This window comes from Halichondria panicea, chromosome 16 (genome assembly GCF_963675165.1).
Source record: "Halichondria panicea chromosome 16, odHalPani1.1, whole genome shotgun sequence".
NCBI classification, from domain to species: domain Eukaryota; kingdom Metazoa; phylum Porifera; class Demospongiae; order Suberitida; family Halichondriidae; genus Halichondria; species Halichondria panicea.
This window is the reverse complement of record NC_087392.1, coordinates 4,100,835-4,126,159: the sequence shown is the minus strand read 5'-3', so window position 1 is coordinate 4,126,159 and position 25,325 is coordinate 4,100,835. Positions and strand designations below refer to the sequence as shown.

At 41.8% G+C, this 25,325-nt stretch overlaps 3 protein-coding genes across 4 annotated transcripts; all 3 read right to left on the bottom strand.

Annotated features, from left to right (window-relative positions):
- Window positions 1-1,634: 1,634 nt before the first annotated feature.
- On the bottom strand, window positions 1,635-18,166 carry LOC135350466 (DNA mismatch repair protein Msh2-like). Of its 2 annotated transcripts, XM_064549272.1 has the most exons (21): window positions 18,063-18,165; window positions 17,955-18,007; window positions 17,835-17,870; window positions 17,681-17,768; window positions 17,407-17,549; window positions 16,853-17,053; window positions 16,402-16,528; window positions 16,174-16,254; window positions 15,928-15,986; window positions 15,601-15,829; window positions 15,279-15,415; window positions 14,809-14,925; window positions 14,462-14,576; window positions 14,041-14,096; window positions 13,892-13,981; window positions 11,914-12,211; window positions 11,122-11,282; window positions 10,616-10,783; window positions 9,297-9,388; window positions 8,939-9,216; window positions 1,635-2,100 (listed from the first exon to the last, which is right to left on the bottom strand). In XM_064549272.1, exons 1-21 carry the CDS (start codon window positions 18,070-18,072, stop codon window positions 1,892-1,894), a joined length of 2,748 nt encoding a protein of 915 aa, XP_064405342.1. In that variant the 5' UTR covers window positions 18,073-18,165; the 3' UTR covers window positions 1,635-1,891. The 2 variants fall into 2 exon arrangements, with proteins under 2 accessions (XP_064405342.1, XP_064405343.1); XM_064549273.1 differs by lacking the exon at window positions 1,635-2,100 and having other exon boundaries at window positions 8,943-9,154; window positions 18,063-18,166.
- A 4-nt stretch (window positions 18,167-18,170) lies between these two features.
- On the bottom strand, window positions 18,171-20,099 carry LOC135350467 (uncharacterized). The gene is made up of 2 exons (XM_064549274.1): window positions 18,495-20,099; window positions 18,171-18,388 (listed from the first exon to the last, which is right to left on the bottom strand). Exons 1-2 carry the CDS (start codon window positions 20,097-20,099, stop codon window positions 18,314-18,316), a joined length of 1,680 nt encoding a protein of 559 aa, XP_064405344.1. The 3' UTR covers window positions 18,171-18,313.
- Window positions 20,100-20,118: 19 nt separating this feature from the next.
- Window positions 20,119-25,324, bottom strand: LOC135350470 (vacuolar protein-sorting-associated protein 36-like). The gene is made up of 15 exons (XM_064549276.1): window positions 25,107-25,324; window positions 24,840-24,908; window positions 24,627-24,697; window positions 24,443-24,557; window positions 24,185-24,256; window positions 23,788-23,874; window positions 23,537-23,569; window positions 23,290-23,367; window positions 23,185-23,240; window positions 22,918-22,996; window positions 22,670-22,735; window positions 20,879-20,943; window positions 20,652-20,736; window positions 20,512-20,588; window positions 20,119-20,312 (listed from the first exon to the last, which is right to left on the bottom strand). The coding sequence occupies exons 1-15, from the start codon at window positions 25,209-25,211 to the stop codon at window positions 20,216-20,218; spliced, it is 1,155 nt and encodes a 384-aa protein (XP_064405346.1). The 5' UTR covers window positions 25,212-25,324; the 3' UTR covers window positions 20,119-20,215.
- Between the last annotated feature and the right edge of the window lies 1 nt (window position 25,325).

Genomic DNA, 25,325 nt, shown 5'->3' with positions numbered 1-25,325 from the left:
GTGATGCAGTCCACTCACCACTTGTTCCTATGTTCAGCTAACTCGAGCTCATCTGCTTTCCTCTGTGCAGTGTCGATGATGCCCTGAGGGAACTGCACCATCTCTGCCACATGGACACCAAAGCTTCGATCGCACACACCACTCTTGATTTTATAAAACAGCGTAAGAGCACCCTCCGTTGTGATGACCGTCACATGACGAGTAGATACAGTGGTGACCTCGTCGGCCAGGAGTGTCAATTCATGCAAATGGGTTAGCCTCTACACAGGCTCTCCTTTTTCTGTTCTTTATCACGATCGTTCAATAAGATAAAATACTGTCTTAATCGTTCAATGAGATAAAATACGGTATTAATTGGAGGAATAAAGAAAGAAATAGACGTAGAGTTAGGAAAAAGGAGAGCCTGTATCGGGAAGTCGCGTGAGGGTAGAAGGGTGGTAGAAGGGTGAAAATGAGCGTGGGCATGCTGAGCTAGAGATGTTGGACTGCCCACGCAGATATCTATGACTAATAAAACTTTGCCTGCAGCAAGCTGGACATGGACTTGGAACTGGAAGTTTGCAAGCACTATAGCTAGCTATATACCTTAGGCTTAGCTAGATGATCTACTAGTCTAGATTGTGTGTTCAGATTCTATCAGACTATTACCTTTTCTTGTGTCTTTCTACATGCTAGTATAGATCAAGAATAGCTTAGTCATCATTATCATATAGCAGGTAGCTACTGCCACCAGAGCTGGCCACGCTGGTTCTCTGATCTGACTTGCAGCACAGCTTGGGTGGTTGTCTCAGTACAGTTTTATTAACTCTGAATGCGTGGGAGAATACCTTATGTCACGATTGTGGGCTACATATCGCCCACGTTCATAAAAATCCTTGTGGATCACGCGATTTCCCAAACCAGGCCTTACTTTTTCTTAACTGTACGCCCATTTCTTTCTTTGCTGCCTCACTATGACTTTCTTGTGATTTATGGATGAACAGTGACAACAGCAAGAAAAAGTAAGGCCTGGGAACGAGGCTACAAATGGGTAACAATTATAGGCAAAAATATCCGATTGGGAGTGGCTAGCCATGGGGTAGATAATTTAAGTCTAGTAGACATAAATTTAACATCTTATAATGTGGCTAGCATCTAGTTATGTACAGTAAGCACTAGCCACTAATGTAGGCAGGCATGGAGGAGTATTTTCACTTTTGCAAAACTCAGCACTAGAGATTAATTCATGCTACATAAATTGTCTTTTCTTTAAACTGGAATAATGGGTACACCAAACTGGAATAATAGGCTGACTTTTTGAGAATAGTCAAAAAGAATGACGGGCAAAATAAAAAGTCAAGGACTAGCTGTGGAAAGATGTTAAACTATAATCCCCTTGTAATCAGTGGTTCGGGGACTCTTTCAGCTGCCGTATTAAACTTGGTGTTATCAAAGATCATCATTGTTTGAGAGATTATACGGACGGTAACCAAGGAATCCCTACATGCATGGTGATCATCAATGGAAGAGGAACTCCACATCCATAGAGTATGGCAAAATTGGCAAACACTTTCACACTGACACAAATTGAAAGGTCTCGTTCTAAGTTTTCATAAAATGTTGAAGCTAAATCCAGGGTACTTGTATACACTCTATACCAACCAATAATTGTAAGTAAATGACTATTAGTGAGCATACATCATAAATTATAATATAAGGGGTAACAATGAATGGCAAATCAATAATATTATTATATTGTGCATATTACGGGTGGTGATTCATATGCATGGTTGATAAATGATTGAAAGAGTTATACTTGTGTTGACTCAAGCATAGTGACTCAAGAAAATTACTTTAGGGCATTACAGGGATAATAACGAATGACAGATGTGAGTGTTGGATAATAATTATACTAAACACAGGATTGAATAACTGCCTTAACATAAGCATTGTCGCTGGTACTAATCTCCCGCTTCATGTCGTCCATTGTCGCCTTCACTTCGGCTTCAGGCAGAGAGCCCTCCACAAGCTCCTTGGCTTTCAGTACAAACTGACGTATTAGTCTCTCTCCCTCTACCCTCTCCGAGCGACTACGCTTGGCAGCTGGTTCCTCATCACCGCCTGCATGCATGGTAACAGCAACTTATGAAGTCATCAAGTAAATATCCGTCAATTAATAATCCAAAACACCTTTTAAGACCTGGTAATCATGTAAAGTTATTTATAGGGACGTAATGTGTGTCACTGCATGAGTATAATAATGCATTAATGATTTAATACTGAAAGTTATGTACCGATATATTAATGAATTGTTGATAAACAGTACAATGCATCAATGAAAACCTATGCATTCATGAAGTCCCAAATTTTCACATAAGGAGATGCACATGTAATAACATGATTGTAGCTAGATGCTTAGTCTAGTAGCACAATAACATAAGCACAGTTTGTAGAACGGAAGAGGGAAGCTCTATAGTGGTTTCTTTTGGCTTTGTTCGAGAATATAGTAGGAGCCGCTTGTTTCTTGAGCAGTGTGCTGTGCTTGTTTACTGCAAGGCTGCATGGGGGAGGAGCTGGATGTAGGGAAGTGCTGGGATTCTATATAGCTTTGGCTTTTTTCTTTCGTTTTGTTCGAGAGTAATATAGGAGCCGCTCGTTTGCTGCAAATTCTAGCTTGAGTTTCTTCATTTGAGAGTAGTAGGAGCCGGTATCTATGGTTATAGTGTCCCTCATCCCTCGAGTTTTGGGACACTATAACACATGCATAGATACCTCATGCCCATTATCTAACCATTACATAGAGACAATAGTATAAGCTAGGTCATTAAATGAAACCATTCCAATTGATTGCCTATTCAATGTAAGAACCTCTGAACGAGGCTAAACTATTCTGTGCCACTAATCTCAACATTTAGAGAGCAAGGACGTTCCTACCATATAAGTGGTTAGAATCATGCTTAATTAGATCCCACTTAAATTATGCCCATAATCTAAATTAGATACAGCATGAGACTGAGTGTAATATATAGGCACACAAGCAGGAGGGCGAGTTGTCTGAAAATAAAACATGAGGATTCTCATGCTATATATATATATAATATCACAACGTCCCCTTATCAAATCATGCCTCGAGGCTACGCGACAGAGTAATAAGAATAATATAACACGGATCGAGGGGACTGTATGACTTTACACATTTGTAACCTTGACAACGTATACAACTACAATACTATAGCGGGATGTATACATAAATCATTATGGAGAAGGTTGGGCATCAGTGATGTATGATGACATTGTCACTACTATACAGCTGCCTAATGTTAATTGATGTACATCTCTTTTCACAACACTGAAACTACAAACAAATAACAGTGATTGTATATTCAGAGAATAAGTAAAACTGCTAGATTCTAAGTTTGTAGCTGAAACACTGAAAGAGTCAGCGTCGAAGTGTGGGAAGTAAATTTAACTATCAACGTCAACTTTATAAATGTGTCACAAGCAGGCAAACTATGGACAGGATTATTTCTCTTGGGCTCATCCTGTCAACATTGTTGGCCATCGGCAATACAACTGATGTTTACATTGTGCCACAGCATTTCGATATCGATCCTGAGCAGTGCCTTCACCAGTACAAGGTACAGCCATGTAGCACTCTTAAACAATTTAGCAATAAGACAGGGGATATTCTGAGTAATGTGAGTAATGTTTCTCTGTACTTTCTTCCCGGATTGCACAACCTCTCTGACAACCAAGATCTTATACTCAGTTCCTTTAAAATTGTAAGAGCAATCAGATACTGCACCAATAACTGCAACACCGACACTGTGATTAATCTCCACGGAAACAATATCATCATTCTTGTGGACGAATTTTCAGTAGATAGCGTAACATTCCATAATGCGTATCTACATATTGGATATGTCCGCTATATGTTCATCACGGGAAGCACATTTTACAAAAGTTCTCTATTTCAGAGCACAGAAATTTTCGAAAAGTTTTCTGGTATCAATGAACACAAAGTAGCAATAACCATCAACAACAGTAAGTTTTTAATGAGTATCGATGATTATGGTGCAATCGAAATCAATACAGACATATGCCATATGCACATTAACAACTGCACATTTGCATGCAACAATAACAGTGTAAGTGGTGGTGCCATTGAAGTGAGTGCAAATATTGCAGTGTTGTTACACATCAATGGCTGTGAGTTCAGACACAATCACGCTAAAAATGTGGGTGGAGCCATTTTCATTGACGCTATTCAGAATGGAAGCAACGTTACTGTTATTGACAGCACTTTCACTGATAACACTGCTCGTGAAGGGTCAGCTATAGAAATATGGAACAACAAATATTTATCGGTTTTCAATTGCACATTTTCTGAGAACAAAGCTTTCAAAGATGACATGTTTATAATTGGATCGACAGTTCACATTGAATCCATTATCCAGCCAAACACGATACATATCAAAAACAATGACTTCCGAAGAAATTACGGTGGTATAGTTTTCATAAGATACAGCAGCAAGTCCCATATCGAAAACACTAATTTCATAGATAATCATGCTGACATGAGTGGTTTGGGAATATATGTAGCACATTCAGATTTGACGATGAACAATATTAATTTCACGAACAATATTGGCTACCTTCACTGTTCCAGCAGTGAAATGTACTTTACTGGATCAGTAGCATTCACAAACAACAAACCTGGGGCAATTGGAGGTGTTCTATGTGACATATATTTCAATAGCACAGAGGAAATAGCAATCACCAATAACACAGGTAATATTGGAGGAGGGTTATATGTGAGGGAGAGCACAGTGTCCATATTATCCCCAATTAAAATATCTGAAAATACAGTGGAAGCATTCGGTGGTGCTATATATTCATACTTGAGTACAATTGTATTTAAATCGGAGACAAGTTCGAGTTTGATTACAAATAACTTTGCCGGTCAGAATGGGGGCGGCATATACGCAATATCTTCACTAGTGAAAATTTCAAAATCAATCGTCAGCATTGGCTCAAACATTGCCAGATTTAAAGGTGGTGGACTATACTTAGGAGGAAACACCAAAATATATCTACTCAAGGACAAATACGAGCTAAACGTCAACTTAGAGGTGACTAGCAACACAGCTCTACAAGGAGGTGGTATCTATATTGCTGATAATTCAACAGGAGGCTATCAATGCCAAGGAACAGATTACGCAGCTCCAGATAAAGAGTCTGTCATCCCATATTGCTTTATACAAACAATCGCACTCTATGACATATTCTCAAAAAAAGTTAACAAAGTAAATATTTTCATTACTAATAACTCAGCTGTATCTGGGTCGGCAATCTATGGAGGCTTGCTTGATAGATGCAGAACAGATGCACTTGCTGAAATAAACGGTGTTATCAATAGACTACAACAGTACATCCAAGAGACAGTCATGTTTCCAGGGTACTTATCAATGTCTTCAGAACCAGTTAGAGTGGTATTCTGTGACAACTACAATGTATCTTCAACGATTTATAAAAGGAAAGGAGAAGAATTTTCAGTACATCTTTCTGCAGTTGACCAAGTCGGGAACCCAGTGAATGCAACGGTTTACAGTACAGTCATCACGGCGAGTGGAGTTGGTCGCTTAAAGGAAGGGCAGACAAAGAGGATAGTTAGCAATGAGTGCACAGAATTGAAATACAATGTATTTTCACAAGACAGCTCTGCTCAAGTGGAAATCTATGCTGATGGTCCATGCCTCAATTTGGGAATTTCAAAGCAAACATTTTCCGTGACCTTTCTTCCCTGCATATGTCCCATTGGATTTCAACCACATCGATCAGAAATAGACTGCTTATGTGAGTGCGACAAAAAGTTAGAGTCCCATCAGATAATTCACTGCTACCCTGAAGATAAAACTATTCAATTAGAAAGCAACATTTGGATTGGAACGACCAATAGTACCAATGATAGAGGATTTGTTATTAGTGACTGTCCATTCGATTACTGCGTAGAGAAACCACTTAACATTAGCCTCAGCAGCCCACAGCAGATAGACAGACAGTGTGCCTACAATCGAAGTGGTGTCTTGTGTGGAGAATGTGAACGAGGATTGAGTCTTGTGTTGGCTACTTCAAAATGTATGGAATGCTCAAATGTTTTCCTTTTCCTAATAATTCCGTTTGTTTTAGCAGGCCTAGCGCTTGTTGCTTTTATTCTTTTGCTAAATGTCACCATAGCAACTGGAAATATTTATGGATTAATCTTCTACGCTAACATATTAGCAGCAAATAAAGCAACATTTTTATCACAAAACAATTTTCTAACAATATTCATATCATGGGTGAATCTTGATTTTGGAATAGAAACTTGTTTTTACGATGGAATGGACTCTACAGCAAAGGTGCTACTTCAACTTGTCTTTCCAGCTTATTTGTTTCTTCTGATGTTTCTCATCATTACTATAAGTAAGTACTCAGACTCATTCTCAAAGCTTCTCTCCAACAGAAACCCAGTTGCTGCTTTAGGCACGCTTATTCTACTCTCTTATTCCAAACTCATACGATTCATCATAGCTGCATTACAGTCGGTCAGCTTGCTCTATCCCGAAGGTTTACATCAAACCGTTTGGCTGTACAATGCCAACATTCAATATTTCACTCCTCGTCACATCCCTCAGTTTGTCGCTGCTGCCATAATCCTAATTCTAAGTGGATTGTTCACTGTACTGCTCTTTTTTGGACAATGGTTACCTCGGTGTTCAAATTGGAAGCTTATGAAATGGACCAAGAACACAAAGTACACTGGCTTCATGGACGCATACCATGCTCCATTCACTCCAAAACATCGCTACTGGGTGGGACTACTCCTCTTTACTCTGATTGGTCAAAATCTAATAACTGCTATCGCTAGAGACACTTTTCTCCCTGTACTATCAGCAGAAAGTTTTGCTCTTGGACTACTTGGTCTTAAACTATTAAACAATCCCATTTACCAAACCTGGTTTACAAATTCACTTGAAACACTCTTCCTCTTAAATGTGGCTTTTTTAGCAAGTGGGACATCCTACGTGAGTGGTACTAATGGAAAGCAAATGATTCTGGCAAACATTTCAATGGCTGTAGCTTTAACTTCGTTTGTTGTAATGGTTGGCTATCATATTTACATACTAAAGAGCTCAAAATTTACTGATTTGAAAAACTATGCATTGAGAAAATGGCAAGCTAACAACCAGCAAGCAAGGTACCACATAACAAATGACAATAACGAAGAACAATTTGAAGTAGCCGATTACGTCCAGCAAAGAGATAACGTTGATCTAACTACTTACGCAGATGGAGCCAGAGAGGTAGCTGACCGTAGTAGCTTGAGGCCCGACCAGCTGAGGCTATCATACATTGATGACCTGGCTCCTATTACAGAACGTGATTATATAGACAAGCTCCGCTCATCGAGTTAAAAATACTCCAGCCATCACATACATCAGTACACAGTCATTCATCCAGCACAGCAAGCATTAATTAAACTGACTATAGATAACCAGATGTGTCCGCAAACTGCAAGTGTTCTTCTAATCAACTATATAGCAGCTGTAAAATTTTTGTAGAATTTTTGTAGATACATGCAGTTTTTGTCACTCAAAAAGAAGAGCCTAGCATAATTAAATGCACGTTGAATACATGCATACATGCACAAACTCTCCTAGCTCATCAATATCGTACAAAAAATACATAATTATACAAGGGTAAGGTGGCGTGATACAAAGATACAGTTTGTAGCAACAAGGCCATATATACGTATGTATGGTATAGAATTTAGGAACAATAATAATTAACCAACCAATTGTGGTATTGAGCAATCGGCAATCAATTTTGTCATCATGCACTCATCACACCAAGAATCAATTTCAGAAGTTACACGTACGCATCACATCACTCAACTAATAAGAACTAGAGCACTGAGAAGTGCTTTCCTCGGCTGTTGACATGAATAATAGATCTATAAAAACCAGAGGAGTGTTCAGTTATAAAATAGAGACCGGTAAAGGATCACTTCAGCTGCAAATATGTAGATCTACCTTGAATAAAGGTCGCGTGTAGAGCTAGCCGGAAAAGGGATTGGTAACGGAAGTACCCTCGAGTAACATCCGCTTTACCCGCGGTTTAATCAAGGCTGTGTCAACAAGCCAAAGCTGTAGATGGGCGTGGTCCGGCTAGCCAAGCTGATAGCGTATTTCTACACACAGTGCATAAATAAACCACAAACAAATAAGCTCAGTCCATGCAACTCACTTATATTTAAAGGTCTATACCTATTGTTATAACCAGCACGCTTGCACGTTTTAGCTATATAATTTTACTGGGTGTGGTCATTCATTAGCAAGTACTACACGTGGCTCACAGACTGGGCATGATATACATTATAAATTGCTGAAAGAGATTATGTCTTGAAGAAACACAACTTCTAATTTTGAGCGAGTTACCCGGCAAAATAGCCTCGCATATAGGGCGTAGTGCGGATAGTTTTCGAGGTTTTACTGCAGATTCAATGTAAAATGTATCACGTCCACTGCTTCCGCTACCAATCCCTCTTCCTCTTCTATCTATGAGCTAGCCAACGTGCAAGTTCAAGCTTCTTAGCTTCTTAGCTTTTGCTCGCTTTTAAACAACAACAAAGCTTTAACATCTATTAAAACTAATAACTTGTTGTGTAGAGGCTATCCATGCAGTAAACGCAGTGCTTTGGCAGCCAGGTGAGCAGGCCCAGATGACAAACCAGCGGACTACTACATGTATACCTGTGGCCGCTCACGCGCCTCAGGTAAATACATTGTAGTACATTTACATGATACATGGTACCAAATTAAGTCCAATTATTGCGGCCTTCACCAAAGCTGCTAAAGGGGGTACCTAATATCTAGCACAAACACAGCATATCTATATCGCGATGCAGTCCACTCACCATCTGTTCCTATGTTCATGGCTAACTCCAGCTCATCTGCTTTTTTTCGTGCCGCGTCGATAATGCCTTGAGGGAACTGCACCATCTCTGCCACATGGATACCAAAACTTCGATCACACACACCACTCTTAACTCTATAAAGCAGCGTGAGAGTATCTTCTGCTGTGATGGCCGTCACATGACGATTGGTTACCGTGGTGACCTCGTCGGCTAGTGCTGTCAGCTCGTGGAAATGGGTAGCAAATAAGCAAAACGATTTGATTTTAGTGGCAATATAGCTGAGGAAAATAATCACGATTATTTAATACACCGAGTTTGAGCAACAGCATGCAGAATGTAACCAGTACGTGTGACTCACTGAGAGATGGCCCAGGCTAACCCGAACCCATCGTATGTGGAGGTGCCTCGCCCCAACTCATCGATGATCACCAGGGAGTCCTTGGTTGCCGTCTGTATACAGATGAACATCTTTCAACAGACATAACTGTATTACTGTTGATCCAATGTCCAACATTAATTTCTACGAAACCTTAGAATATGGAACCTTCCAAATATGGACCAGTACGATATTGGTAAATTTTATTGCTCATAAACTTTGATAACAGAAATCGTTGAAATTGGATCCACAAAATTCACGTCATGGCAACTGAAGACATAATTTTACCGTTGATCCAATATCAAAAAAAGTGTATACTCACGCTATAGCATAACGAGTGTTGCAAGCGTGCGCTTGCTAATGCCTCTCTCGCCATGTTATGCTTTCGCTCAAAAAGTATTAGTGTTATAGTAGTTTCTATAATATTAAAGTTAGCTTATCTATATAAAGTCACTGAGAAGAAAAGACTTATTTACATGCATCTATTGTTGTATTTATATGTGGCTTACCAGGACCTCAAGAAAGAAGAAAATTGATTCTTCCAGGATCTGTAGTTCAGTGTATAATTTATAATATCTAAGAAGAAGATCGAGACTTGTGTACATGCATAATTATTGTTATCTATATTGTTATAATTATGGTAGTGTTTTGTGGCTTACCAGGCCCTCAAGAAAAAGATGATTCTGCCAGGAGGATCTAGATCTGGATCTTGGATATCACACATGGGGAATGAGCGTGCATGCGCATTACATCCACAGGAATAATTAAAGGGTGTGTCCAAAGAGATCAATTTCACAAATGGCTACTGCTAGCTAGCTGTTTTAACATAATTATATTTTCTGAGTCTTGTAGCTAACAAAAAGCTAGTGCTTTAGTGCAAGGCTAACTCATATGTTGAATAGAAAGTTTGTGCGGACAGATGACGCTATGAAAGATTTCTGAAGAGACTGCAACAGCCTTCAATGTGAGTCAAACTAGCCATAACTCGAGAAAGAAGCTTTCGTTTGCTAATCCACGAATCAAAATCCAAGAGAACGTGGCTAGAAGCCTATAGAAGCTGTTAGCTTTCGGCGCATTGCAACCGTTGAGCAGTTACAGCTGGAACAGACACACACACACACACAGTCAACTTTACCGTATCCCTCGTGCGGCTACGCCTCGAGGCATAATTATGATTGTTATAGAATGCATGTGCACATAGTTACATAAAAAAACTGTGGCCATTCCGATTGTTCGATTAGCGATCAAAAAAACTTCACAAGGAAATGCTCTCAGTAACTCTCATACTAGCTATAACTCACCCTTAGAATGATAGCTGACTCCAACATCTCGGCCATGAAGGTGGACACGCCCTTCATCTGACTGTCACTTGCCCCCACCCTCGCTAGGATAGCATCCATTACAGGGAGGCTGGCACTTTCACACGGCACAAAGCAGCCTATCTGGGCCATCAGCACAATCACACCAGCCTGTATGTATACATACAAGCAAGCATGTACGTGTACAAGTGTCCTATGTAACTGGCAGTGTATTATAGAGCATGTCCATCAGAGAATTATCACTTCATAATTATAATTATAATGTTGGTACCAAACAAGCCAGCACGCATACATTTAAAATTTCCTCCCAGCCTCTATATCTTTGAGTACCTACATGTAACTTGGCGCTCTGTTCGCATTACAGTCTGTAATGAGCCTAGAAACAAGTTTAAGCTTTAATTTTTAATTTACAGGTGGTTCATAATTTAGAGGGGAGGGTGGTAATTAAGAATGACGATAAAACTGTCATTAATAATTTGGAATCTCACCTGTTTGATGTAGGTGGACTTGCCGCCCATGTTGGGGCCAGTGATGATCTGGAAGGAGTCTTTGTCTCTGAGCAGGGTGATGTCATTAGGAATGAATGCCATCTCATCTTGCATCTCTACCAGAGGGTGTCGGGCTCCCTTCAAAACTATGTCACCTTCCCCTAGTGCAGCACAGGTAATGAGAGATCAAACTAAGTAATGTCTGTACAAGTCATATACAGTTGAGCCTCGATTATCCGAACCCCGATCACCTAAATTCTCGATTATCCAGATGAAAAATTCATAGCAAACACCTACTCGCGCATGCGCATTAACTTGATTAAGTGTCCACATGATTGAAAGTTGCTGAATTAGCAGAAGCTTAGCCTTAACAGTATATTTGGCTACATGTACCTTGTTCTGTCCACTGGTGCATTATGTCGAGACTAGTACATTTGTAAGAGCTCTAGATCTGAACATTGTTCGCTGATTTTGCATGCAGAGGGCCTAAGGCTACTCGAATTATTGATGGACGTGGCTCATTGAGAGTCATTCCTGGTATCCGAATATTTCAGCTATCCGGATGAGGTGGGGACACCAGGTTTTCGGATAATCGAGGCTCAACTGTACTAAAGATTTAAATTCACACCTTTCCTCGAGAAAACAGGCATAAAAGAGAGACACTTACGTATTTAAAACAATAAGATTAATGGGGAGGGGAGGGAACTGTGCATATAAGCTTAATTACACACACGTACACACACATGCAATTAAACAGTTTGTTACAGCAGACACTACATATTAGCACCTCACCTCTGTTGGTGATGGTAGGTCGCACATAAGATGTGGGAGCAGTGGCGGACACACAAGCAAAGCTCACAATCACATCAAGACGTGACAGGATCAGGTTCAACTCGAGGAGAGGCTCAGCGTAGCCAGCTGCTATCTGAGCCACTTCACTAGCGAGGGAGGCTTGCAAGGATTGGTACTGGTTCTTGAGGGCACGATAGTCTTCACCCAGGCTACGTAGCGATGAGGTCGTGAACTTTGTACCATCGTTCCTCGTCTCCAAAGTGATGAACTTTGATTGTCCCCTGAGACACTTATCCACCTGAAAATCAAACAATAACTGGATGAACTAGAGCACTAAAGTGCAAACCCTCGGCTGGTGACATGATTATAAAGAAACCAGAAGACTGATATAATGCAGTGCATATAGTGATGTTGTTATCATCATCATGCATGACTTGCACAGCAACTCAGGAGCAATAAAACTAAACCAGACTGGAGGCATGCTGAAACATTTGAGAACAGGTAGTAGTACTATAAATATATGCACTGTGGATTAGGATCACAGCAAAGAAGCATGGAGTCTCAGAGAAGTATGGCTCCAGGTCCTGCATGGATCCCAGTCAGCTAAAGCAAGCTTTCTGCTTTAGTGACCCTGTTCCAATATTGTTCCTGGTATATACAGCTTTCTACTTTAGTGACCCTGTTCCATTGTTTCTGGACCTGGTACAGGATCACTTCAGTTATAAGTAACGCATGTGCAAGTTCTGTTCAAGCTACATTTTGCTCGCTTTTATTAGACAACGAAGCTTTAACACCGAAAGCTGCCACTATTAGAAGTACTGACTTGTTGTGTGGAGGCTACCCATGCTGTAAACGCAGTGCTAGAGCATCCAGGTAAGCAGACCCAGTCACAAGCTTCTTAGCTTTTGCTCGTTTTTATTTGACAACGAAGGTTTAACATGAAATTCTGCCACTATTAAAATTAATAACTTGTTGTATGAAGGCTATCCATGCTGTAAATGCAGTGCTGTGGCATCCAGGTGAGTAGATTCACCTGTCACAAACAAACAAACAAACTAGAGCACTAAAGTGCAAACCCTCGGCTAGCTGGTGACATGATTATAATGCAGTGCATACGGTGATGTTGTTATCACGTATGACTTGCACAGCAACTACGGAGAAATAAAACTAAACCAGACTGGAGGGATGCTGAAAATTTGAGAACAGGTAGTGGTACTATAGATATATGCACTGTGGATTAGGATCACAGCAAAGAAGCTTGGAGTCTCAGAGAAGTATGGCTCCAGGTCCTGCATGGAATAGGATCCCAGTCAGCTAAGCAGCAGGAGCTATAATTCAAGCTTTCTACTTTAGTGACCCTGTTCCATTGTTCCTGGTATATACAGCTTTCTACTTTAGTGACCCTGTTCCATCGTTCTTGGTACAGGATCACTTCAGTTATAAGTAACGCATGTGCAAGTTCTGTTCAAGCTACATTTTGCTCGCTTTTATTAGACAACGAAGCTTTAATACCGAAAGCTGCCACTATCCAAAGTACTAACTTGTTGTGTGGAGGCTACTCATGCTGTAAACGCAGTGCTAGAACATCCAGGTAAGCAGACCTAGTCACAAGCTTGTTCAAGCTTCTTAGCTTTTGCTCGACAAAGAAGCTTTAACATCAAAATCTGCCACTACTTAAAGCAAGATATTGTTGTGTGAAGGCTATCCATGCTGTAAACACAGTGCTGTGGTACCCAGGTGAGTAGATATACCTGTGACAAACAAACAGACAAACAAACAAACAAACCAACAGACTACTATACCCGTGGCCGCCCACGCGCCTCGGGTAACAAACCAAACGACTACTATAACCCGTGGCCGCCCACGCGCCTCGGGTTAATGAATACGAAATTTCCACAAAGCTCGATTAATACTGTTAATGGTAATCACGGAAATTAACGTATGCTCAAATACACTACGTACATCTATTAATTCTCACCTTTTTCGTGATTCTGAGGTAATGTCCCAGCTGTGAGTTGCTCTCCAGTTTAATGGTTTTTAGCGGCTCCAGACCCAGCTCATTGGCAGCCTGAGATGGGGTAGGGGTGGTGTATGTGATACACTACTAGTAGGTAATGAGGTAATCACCTTTCGACATTGTGAATTCATTTTAGATTCCAACTCCTCCATCTCTTGCCTTAGTTCTGAAAACATGGTTCGTAGGGAAATAAACAATAACTTAGCAATTAAGATAACAACATCACAATTAAATTCTAGACATACATGTGCATGTACTGGCATATACGCATACTGATTTAATAGCTCTCTAGGGGATTACAGACCTTCCTGGGCTCATCCCCTCTCTCTTCGTTAAAAACTATACTATGACTAATGAGAAACTAAATATAAGGACCAAATCATGAAAACATCTGAAATGGGTTTAGAGAAACCTCCCTCCTCTCCCAAAAAACAATCTAAATCGTAAGTATACGTGGCTTGCGCACTACTCTGTTGATCATAGGAATGTACGTACAGTTAATACATAGCTGCAATATATCCAAGCACTCACGAGTCAGTCCATCGTCAAAATCTGGCTTGATGACAAATTCCCGATGCTCCACCATATCCAGATCTATCGTGGACTCTACCATCTCACAGAACTTGGAAAGATCACTACTCAGCTCCTAAAGAGGTTGATAAGAGAGTGGCAACATGGTAAGCCTTCTAATGGTGCTACATGTACATACACCTACATGTAATTATGCACAACACTACACAGGCCAAAGTGAAAAACTCGCACACTTGCCATTAAATGATAACGGCCAATTCAAGAAAAATGTATAGCTCTAAAGCATTTATAGCTCTAAAGCATGATACGTATACAAATCAGCTCAGCTAGACTCAAACCACACCCACATTGATAGGAGTGATGAACACGTCAGTAAGCAGCTGCCTGTGTGTACCCTCATGCTCCTCAAGTGCTGATATTAGCAGAGGCAACCGACTCGCCGCCTGATAGATACGTACACAGTCCTGCAATAATTATAGCAACGTTATCGAGACTTAGAAATTTCAATGCTATAAACTATTGAGTTGCTGAAAACATGATCATCTATTATTTTCATCACATAATTATATAAAACAATGTGCTAAATAAAACATAAGGCTTTTTTACCGAAAACTGACCCCAAATTATTTTTGTGGTGAAATTTGAAGCAAACAAGCTCACAAATATTGATCAATGGCACTTGACAGTTACGTATAAAAAAAAGCGTCCTTTATATTCGGAGGATACAATTTTCATACAAAAAAAGATGGGACCCATTGATGAGAGTAGTGTCCTATATTTGTAGCTCGATCCCCCCCCCCCCCACACACACACACACCTGAAGTGAGCCATTGCCACGCTGGAGTCTCTTGGATAGTCTGAAGAGATCAGGGACACACTTGAGGTGCTCTTGTTGCAAGCTGACTCGCAAGTGGGCGTCGGAGAAGAAACACTCGACTAGATCCAGTCTCTCATCTGCGGGAGGGTGGTCAGAGTCGGTGGACAGAAATATAAATGGACTGTGACATTGGTGTCCTTATTATTACAGAGAGTCTTCCAATAGGGATGGCACTGTAGCCGAATAGGATTGCATCTTATAGACATTCTAGTTCCGTTAAAAGTTACCACTGCCATAAGCAGCAGTACATACGTACGCGTACCTATTTTGTTCTTGTCTAAGAGTGGCTGCTTGACCCACTGCCCCAGTAACCTTTGACCCTGTGACGTGCAGCACTTGTTGAGTAGTCCGCTGAGGTACATGAGCCGGGAGTCATTGGGCTGGGGGTCAAGGTTCAATGCCACCACGGCCGTACTGTCCAAACGCATGTATTGAGAGAGGTCAAAGCTCGTCAGACGACACATCCCGAAATTAGACTCATCGGAAAGTAGCTGCAAATGTTAAAACCATAGTACTTAAAATGTTTATAGAAAAACTAACATTACGTGCAGTGCACTAAACTGAACTAACTCTTAGGCTACCAGGTTACCTCTAGGTATTTGATCAGTGCAGAGAGGGAACCCATTGCCAGTTCAAGCGCAAGCTGAGCTGTGTACAAGTGTGTGTGGTGTTTGGGCCAACAGTACTCGACCGATATAACATACATGTAAGCATAAAACACAAAATGCACTAGTCTAAGACCTACAATCTAAACGTGAATTTCGGGTACACATAGTAGCTGATAGACTGAAGGCTTAGTGTTTTAATAATTGTGATGGCTGTGGTTAAGACATACGCAGTGTGTTTGCAGTAGCTCCATCTTCCAGCTTCAGTAGTCGTCCCAAGTCCTGAGCAATATCACCAATCTTAAACTCAGCTGAGAAACATAAGAGACATGCACCTAATTATTAGTGAATGATGAATGCACACTTTTGATTTGCTCTAGATTTAGCCTGCAAAAGTTGAATCCCTATACACAAATAATTTGCTCTCTAAAATGCTGTATGGGCCTACATGTATGAACCTTTCTTTCTCTTAGTGACCACAACAACGTTGCTACGCTGAAGCGTCTGTCTTATCTTGGTCCCATCAGAGCTACCATCCCCACCCACTACCACACACTCCTTGGGGGCATATTGTACCAGCACGGCCTGTGTGTGCAGTGAGTGCAGGACGAGGGAAGCTACAGTTAATTAATGCATCGGTATTGTTAACTGTATAAAGGGTTCGCTTTTGCTCACTTTTATTCGACAATGAAGTTTAACATTTAAAATTTGCCACTATTGACACTAATAACTTGTTGTGTGGGGGCTATCCATGCTCTCTAAACGCAGTGCTATGGCATCCACGTAAAGCAGACTCAGAAATTACAAACAAACAAACCAAACGACTACTATAACCTGCTGGCCACGGCCCGGCCTCGGGTTAGAAGTACACGTAACGTATCGATTATACAATGTATGGCCCTCACCCACCTCTAAGTTAGAGAAGTGGTCATTGTCCACAAACTCTGCCACTCCCAACTCCACCCGGGAAACGTCCCAATACGCCACGCCCATATTTCTGAGCCCGTCCCTCAGCTGATAGGAAATGGCCAGTACTGTGGAAGTCACTTCCTCTTCTCCACCACCTCCAAACAACACCTCCTCCAGCTGCTGCAGGTTGCCAGGCGACGCCTACAGGGGATAAACGTACAATATTCTAACTTACGTATACAGGAACACAGATAATATAGTTGACACACCATATAAAATAGCTGAATATAATAGCTAAAGCTATGTCACTTGAGAATGAATAAAAATCAACTCTTTGAACAGCCATAACTTGAGTTCTGACGTAATACTTCCTTTTTTTTTCTTTTAGATAAAGGGTTCAACTTTTACTGTACAATACACTTTGACCAAATATGGACCCAAAAGTAACATCCGAAAAAGCTCATCAAAAGCTTTCAGATGAAAGGTTAATTAGGTTAGTACTGCTCAAACGTGCTGGACATAACAACGTGTATGATGATCACTTGCAAGCGCACCTTAAACTCCACCTTCCAGCTGGACTGATCGTTGTTGGCACGGCGAAACACCTCAACACGATACTGCTTCACTAGGAGCAGGTCACGAAGGAATGCCTCAAAGTGAGCCTTGCTTAGACTAACAGACTGCAAGGTGTGGTTCCCTGTGAAGTGTGTGTGGGGGTGGTGGATCTGCTCAAACTAAAAGGAATAAAAATAGACCCACCTCGTGCATGTATGTAATAATTATTAAAAGCGATGGAGGACTCGTGATACACTATGAGAGAGTACTGACCTGCTCCGAAGAGCTTTATCACGGTATGTGTGTGGAAGAATTCAGTGGCAGCCAACAGAGCGTCATTGCCATGCACTGTGTAGTAGTCCTGCAATGTGAATACCAGTGAATAGTGCATCTACATTTAGTACAGACAAAACATTATATCACTCACAGCTCGATCGAAAATCCTAACAGTAGTGTTTGGTTTCTGAAAATGAAGTTAAGTTATTGATTTATGTTTATTAATTCAGCGTTATTAATTCGCTGTAATTTTATAGCCAAATGTACGTACCTCTGCAAGTGACTGGTAAAACTTGACAAAGCCAAGACCCTTGTTGTCTTCATCTGCATGAAAGATGGAGCTAGAAAGCCAACGAGATTTGGACCCAAGTCTACTTACCAGATGCCATTTAGACCATGTAGTATTAATTTAAGTTCTCTGGGCTCAGTGGATTTATATAGTGAGGATGGTTCTGCCACGTGGGTATTGATTTGGTAAAGATTTCCACAAACAAAAGCAATATTTGATCTTCATACATAAAAAAATTATGTTTATATTTGATTATGGCCTCAGTGAGATTAATACACAAAATGCCTACACAACAGACTAGACTTTTTCGAGTCACTAAACATGGTCACTAGCTATATGAGCTAGTCTATGTCAGGTCGATTGAATCGAACTCTTGAGGACAGCTTCCGTGTTGCATTTGAAGGAGGTACCCACACCTATGAAAAACAACATTAGACTCAATAGATCTTGTACCATATCTACGATTAAGTCAAGCTCTGCACATTTTCCACACTTTATGTTATCATGAATACTGCAACTAACCTCAAAGGAAGTTGGAGGTCTACTGATTTCATACGCCGGGTTCAGTTTCAGAGAGGCCCACCTCAGGTCGTCCATTTGTCCTTGATGTTGATGTAGCTCTTCTGGGCTAACTATAGGATCACACAGCAAAGGGCGCTGTCTTCTCCCTGGTTCAGGTTCTGTACAGGGGCGGCTGGTATCACTGTATGGTGTTTGTGGGGAAGAAAATAGTCTTGATGCACTGCTGTCATTAGTTAGCTGAAGGATACCACTGAATGAGGTAGGGAGAGTTTCTCTAGATTTCAAAGCAGACTCGACACGTTCATTGAAAACAGGATGTTTTGCCTGCTCAGGACTTGCTTTTTCTTCGGTGATACTCATTTGCGGGAACTTAGCGAGTTTTCTGAGTGATCGCTTTGAAGGAGATTGCCATCTTGCTCTTCTTGACACATACTGTGACTGAGGACCCTCAAAGTCGGCTTGAAGAACGCTAGGAAAAGATTTCCTAGAACTAGATAGTGAAATAAAGTTTCCAGTGGACCTGCCACTTTGCACCACTGCCCTCCCTCTCGCCTGATGAAGCTGTGATTGGGAGAACTCTAACGACGGACAGATGGCATGAAGCTGTTCTTTTGACAGTGCCTTGAGATATCTCCTTGGTGCAGATGACACAACGTGCTCTTCTTCTATAGTTTCAGACGCTGGCTTCACTTCTTTGTATAGGGATAGCTTGTACTGTTCGTCAAGAAATGTAAGAATCTTCTGGTCAGATGTCATCCACATTTGATCCAGATTAGGAATTGATGCTATACTAGTAACTTTTTCCTCATCTGAGTTTGATTTCATTTCCAGTTCAACATGAACAGAGTTCTTAGTCAGTAACACTAAGTCGAAGAATTCGTATAGTTGTATACGGGATGGTACGTCCGCAATATGCTGCTGCTTTTGAATCTCACACTCCAACTTTGAAGAAGAAATTACTTTTTCCACCATTTTGAGAGCCAAGAGAACATTTTCTACAGCTACCAAAAGACCACTTCCATCTTCACAGCAGTACACCTCAAATGCTACTCGACCCTCCGATATTTCGTTAAACGACATTTTCTGATGACGAAGAAGCCACATTGCTTTTTTTATGACTTTTATGTTGTGCTTTGCATCTTGTCTATTGAATCTCTTCTCTAAGCATTGTTTCAAGTATTTAGACTCCAATAACTGATTGATAAAGCTTTCTTCCAATGGCTTCCCAGCTAGAAATTTCAAGTACTCCCTTCTTAGAGAAAACTTGACTTTAGTAGCATCATGTAGACAATTCAGCAACAGGTTGTTAGGGTATCCAAGACAAGAGCACAGTTTTCCTAGCTCGTTTTTAGTGTAGAATCCTTTTGTCAGTAGCCATTGAAGTGGCTCGAGATCTTTTGCAGCCATGGGGCTTCTTTTTGCAGTTGTGTTGAGCCCCACCCCTCTTGTCGTCACAGTAACAGCCTTTAAAATTGGTAAACATCGAATCAAAGCTAGTTTTGGTTGCGTTGAATTAACGATCTTTACTTGAACAATGTCAGATGGCGACACCAATTTTAGGGCACAACAAATTATTTTATGATACATTGGCGGCCGGTGTATCATTCTACGTGGACTCAAAAGCTCGAATTGGGAGACAACATGATGCACAATGTGAAACTAGCTACACACATAAGTATAATAATGAAAAGAACAATGCAACTTGAGTTAGGCAGCTATATCTATGTGTCCATTTCTAGAAATCTATTAGGGTAAAACCGAAGTCCCTCCACTGAATCGTCTCGGCAAACCAGACCAACCTTTTCTGTCCCCAACAGCCTGGCAAAGAATATATTTGTATCAGTATTATTCGTTAGAATCTAGTAATAGTGGTAACAGTGTAGCTACAGTGGGGAGAGTGTGGGGATGTATAGAGATGCTTCATTGCACTAAGTATACAAAGAATATTCTTCATTATTAATGGAAAGCTCAGAACATCTCTCTTGTGGTGTGCATAATAATTATACACTGTATATACCTTTCGTTTGCTAGCATGATGGACACTCCACTGTGTTTAGAGAGCTCCTCAGCTGTCAGAGACCCACTCTCCTTAATCTGTGGCCATAGTAACAATCATGTGACTCTCAGCTAAACAGAAAGAGTGTCGTAGATGCTTACCAGTTCAGCTGTTGTTTTAATGATGACCTCCTCACTGTGTGAGAGGGATTGAACCACAAGCACGCCACTGTCAAATCTGCGCATTCTGAAAGAGAAAGTAGAGTATTATATTTTTAAGCCCATTACCGAGAATACTAATTTTTGATTAGCCCTGTAAAAATGCAATGCTTGAGCTTTGGGGTGAGAATTTAAAATGAACCTTTAATTAATGTGGTAGTCTAGCTCACCTTAGGGGTAATGACAAACTTTTAAACTGGTTGCAAGCGTTCACCACGTCTTCTGGAGAAACAAGCTGGGGAAAGGAAACAAAGCTAACAGTAGAGACATACATACTTGTACCGTGATGTGCTCTGATACTATATTGAAACAGTATACTCTAGGCCGAACACGAATGTGGTTTGTCAGAGCAACCTGTACCCATGAATTTGTGTGTATTGGATTTTACCCTCGTGTAGTTGCGCCCTCGGGAATACATAGAACTGCCCTAGTGTACAAACAAAACCACACCCTTCATATACCACACACTTTCCTTTCACACCACATTCACCCCACACCCCAGTTAAGTTATCCTCTACACCCCACACCACAGTTATCCTCTACACCCTCCATACCCACACCACAGTTATACTCTACACCCTCCATACCCACACCCCAGTTATCCTCTACACCCTCCATACCCACACCCAAGTTGCCCTCTACACCCTCCATACCCACACCACAGTTATCCTCCACACCCCACACCACAGTTATCCTCTACACCCTCCACACCCCACACCACAGTTATCCTCTACACCCTCCATACCCACACCACAGTTATCCTCTACACCCTCCATACCCACACCACAGTTATCATCTACACCCTCCACACCCCACACCCCAGTTGCCCTCTACACCCTCCATACCCACACCACAGTTATCCTCTACACCCTCCATACCCACACCACAGTTGCCCTCTACACCCTCCATACCCACACCACAGTTATCCTCCACACCCTCCACACCCCACACCACAGTTATCCTCTACACCCTCCACACCCCACACCACAGTTATCCTCTACACCCTCCATACCCACACCACAGTTATCCTCTACACCCTACACCCTCCACACCACAGTTATCCTCTACACCCTCCATACCCACACCACAGTTATCCTCTACACCCTCCATACCCACACCCCAGTTATCCTCTACACCCTACACCCTCCACACCACAGTTATCCTCTACACCCTCCACACCCCAGTTATCCTCTACACCCTCCATACCCACACCCCAGTTATCCTCTACACCCTCCATACCCACACCCCAGTTATCCTCTACACCCTACACCCTCCACACCACAGTTATCCTCTACACCCTCCACACCCCAGTTATCCTCTACACCCTACACCCTCCACACCCCAGTTATCCTCTACACCCTCCACACCCCAGTTATCCTCTACACCCTCCACACCCCAGTTATCCTCTACACCCTACACCCTCCACACCCCAGTTATCCTCTACACCCTCCACACCCCAGTTATCCTCTACACCCTCCATACCCACACCACAGTTATCCTCTACACCCTCCATACCCACACCCCAGTTATCCTCTACACCCTACACCCTCCACACCACAGTTATCCTCTACACCCTCCACACCCCAGTTATCCTCTACACCCTCCATACCCACACCCCAGTTATCCTCTACACCCTCCATACCCACACCCCAGTTATCCTCTACACCCTACACCCTCCACACCACAGTTATCCTCTACACCCTCCACACCCCAGTTATCCTCTACACCCTACACCCTCCACACCCCAGTTATCCTCTACACCCTCCACACCCCAGTTATCCTCTACACCCTCCACACCCCAGTTATCCTCTACACCCTACACCCTCCACACCCCAGTTATCCTCTACACCCTCCACACCCCAGTTATCCTCTACACCCTCCATACCCACACCACAGTTATCCTCTACACCCTCCATACCCACACCACAGTTGCCCTCTAAACCCTACATATTCCAGTTCACCTCCATTCCCCTGGCTCTGTTGAAGCGACAGTAGACATCAGAGAGACTCATCATTCCTCCGCACTCCTGCATGGAAACATCAACCTCATACCTTAGCAAAAACTAAATTACTAGTTCCCAAATATTGTTGATAAACCCACTCTTATGATGTACACAGGCTTCAATTGGACCATGTAGACTCAAGTTATGGCCCTAAAATATACCTACACAAGAAACGTTGCAAACTAATTATGGAGGGACTAGCTAACCTGTAATGGATTGTCCAGAAATGTCGCCAGTTCTTTAGAGAGCTCCTTGTGATAGGCAGAACCAGAGCCGTGGGTCTCTCTAATAGGAAAAGAGTTCAGTGGATCGAGTGAAACTTGTATCACAAGGTCGCCCTTGTATGGGTAATCTAACATTGGCCTGCTAACAGTCGAACACAAGCTATGTACGGACATTTTGGAGAATGTAACTTGGTTATATTAACAGGGTGACCACAGTTTCACTGTACATGTAAACATAATTATACTTACTTTGTTACAGGATTTGCAATACCCACACTGAGTAGATACGCCTTGAACTGGATAGTCTATAGCAACAGTGTGTACACAAGTGTACGTATGACAGGGAATACTAACCTCATCTTCTGATAATGAACCTTTCTTTTCTTCTATTTTGGCGGCGAATTTATTAACAAGTCCAACCATGTTCTTAGCCTATGGCAATAAAAAGACAATGTTTTTTATGCACTACAACACTGCATACAATGTACACAACGTACACAACAAAGAAAGGGAAATCACATTTCCCCTAATTACATGTCTGGTAGGTATTGACATACACGCAACAGAATAAGGAACCCACAAATCCCTCAATTGTACTTACCTTATCAATGAGTGCATCAAGGTCTTTGAACGCCTGAGTAGAGCAAAAAGTACATTCAAGACAAAGTTTGACAAAACAGTAAGAAACTCCTGCTATGTACATGTACAGTACAAGAACCATCTCAATTTTTCCAGACAGTACCTTTCTACAATGGGTACTACGGGTGTACACCACGATCAAAAGGGCTGCTCACTTAATTCGGAGGCTCGTCTGGGTATGACAACCCCCCCTCCATACACACAAAAGCTCACCTCGTTGACCTCTTTGTTAGTTTCTTTCTGCTTCCTCTCAATGCCTCGCTCTATGCCCATGATACCAGACCTCATCTTTAGCTGGGCCTGTGGAGAGTCAAACTAGTAACCACATGACAGTACCCATCCTTCGAGCATCTTATACACACATTAACACCCTGTACGTGTGGTCACCTTCTACAATACAGCTAGTATAGTGACTAAGCAAATGCGCACCCTCTTAAATTGGCTGTAAAGGTGTGTCAGATTCGTCAGAAAAGAAATGAATCACAACACAATTAAAGCCTGATACATGTAGCAATGGTAAACAAATGCAGGCATAGGCTGTTAGAGCTAGTGCTTCACTCACTCACTCACTCACCCCCTTGGCTAGTGCTTCACTCACTCACTCACTCACCCCCTTGGCTGGAGCCACTGCAATCCTCTCCCACTGTCTAGAGGCTAGAGCTTCCTTCAGCAAAGTGAGACACTACAGATATCAAGTAAGGTTCGTAAAATATACACATGTTACTTTCAGCTACTGGAAATACATGTACACCATTTTGGGGGATTAGATGACATCTGGAAACGAAAGCAGTTTTATGGTATAGCCTATCTACCACACAAATACAGCACAGCCATCTCCGTGGAACAAAACACACCTATATACATGTACCTCATTTTGACCTCCTTTGCGAAATGACAGTCTGATATAGGCAGCCTTCTCAATCACTGACGGACCCTGGGGCTTTGTGGCTGGAGCCTTTGCCAGTTTGAGCAAAATCTTGGCACTAAAGGACGACAAAATAACAAAGTCACATGATACGCTATTATATAAGTCTTAGAGAGTGTAAGCTCACCTCTTAGTGAATGTTGGGGCAATGTGCTCTGCTGCTGTTACCAGGGCCAGGTCAAACGCTATTACACGGCCCTACAATACAGATAATGAACATAGTTGTAATCTTAGGGAGTGGACTCTATCGGATTCTTTAAAAGGCATAGATGACTATATCTGGGGTATAGTGCGAAAACTGGACGCTTGAGGTTACAGCATTGAAACAACACCCACCCACCTCCTGGTCTTCGTCATCCCAGATCAGCCGGTGTGTGGTCAGCTGGAGATTGCCACTCTCAAACGTGGTCTACAGATAAACACGTCCATACGTTACGAGAATTTGTATAAATTATTTGTTTTGGAGCAAATAAATGATAGTTGTAGATGTAGATACACAGTTAGGCATTCTACAAGTAAGTAGTTAGGTACAAAGATATCAGTAGCATCCCTATAGCTTCAAGAAACAGACTATGAGCATTGTTAGGTGTTCAGATCATTGTCTCACTCTTTCTTCCCCATCGTAGAGTCTGATTCCACCCTGTTGGAAGAGCACCCTTTCACCAGGAGCCAGCTCTCCATGCTCACGCTCATACCAGTAACACCTGTCCATGGGGCAAGCAGGCGCTAGGCAAGGTCTATAGGAGTCCGATCGAATCGGGTCACTGTTTTGATATCTAGATCTAGCTTGTCCGGTAAATGCCCTTACCAGAGATGAAAGCACAAA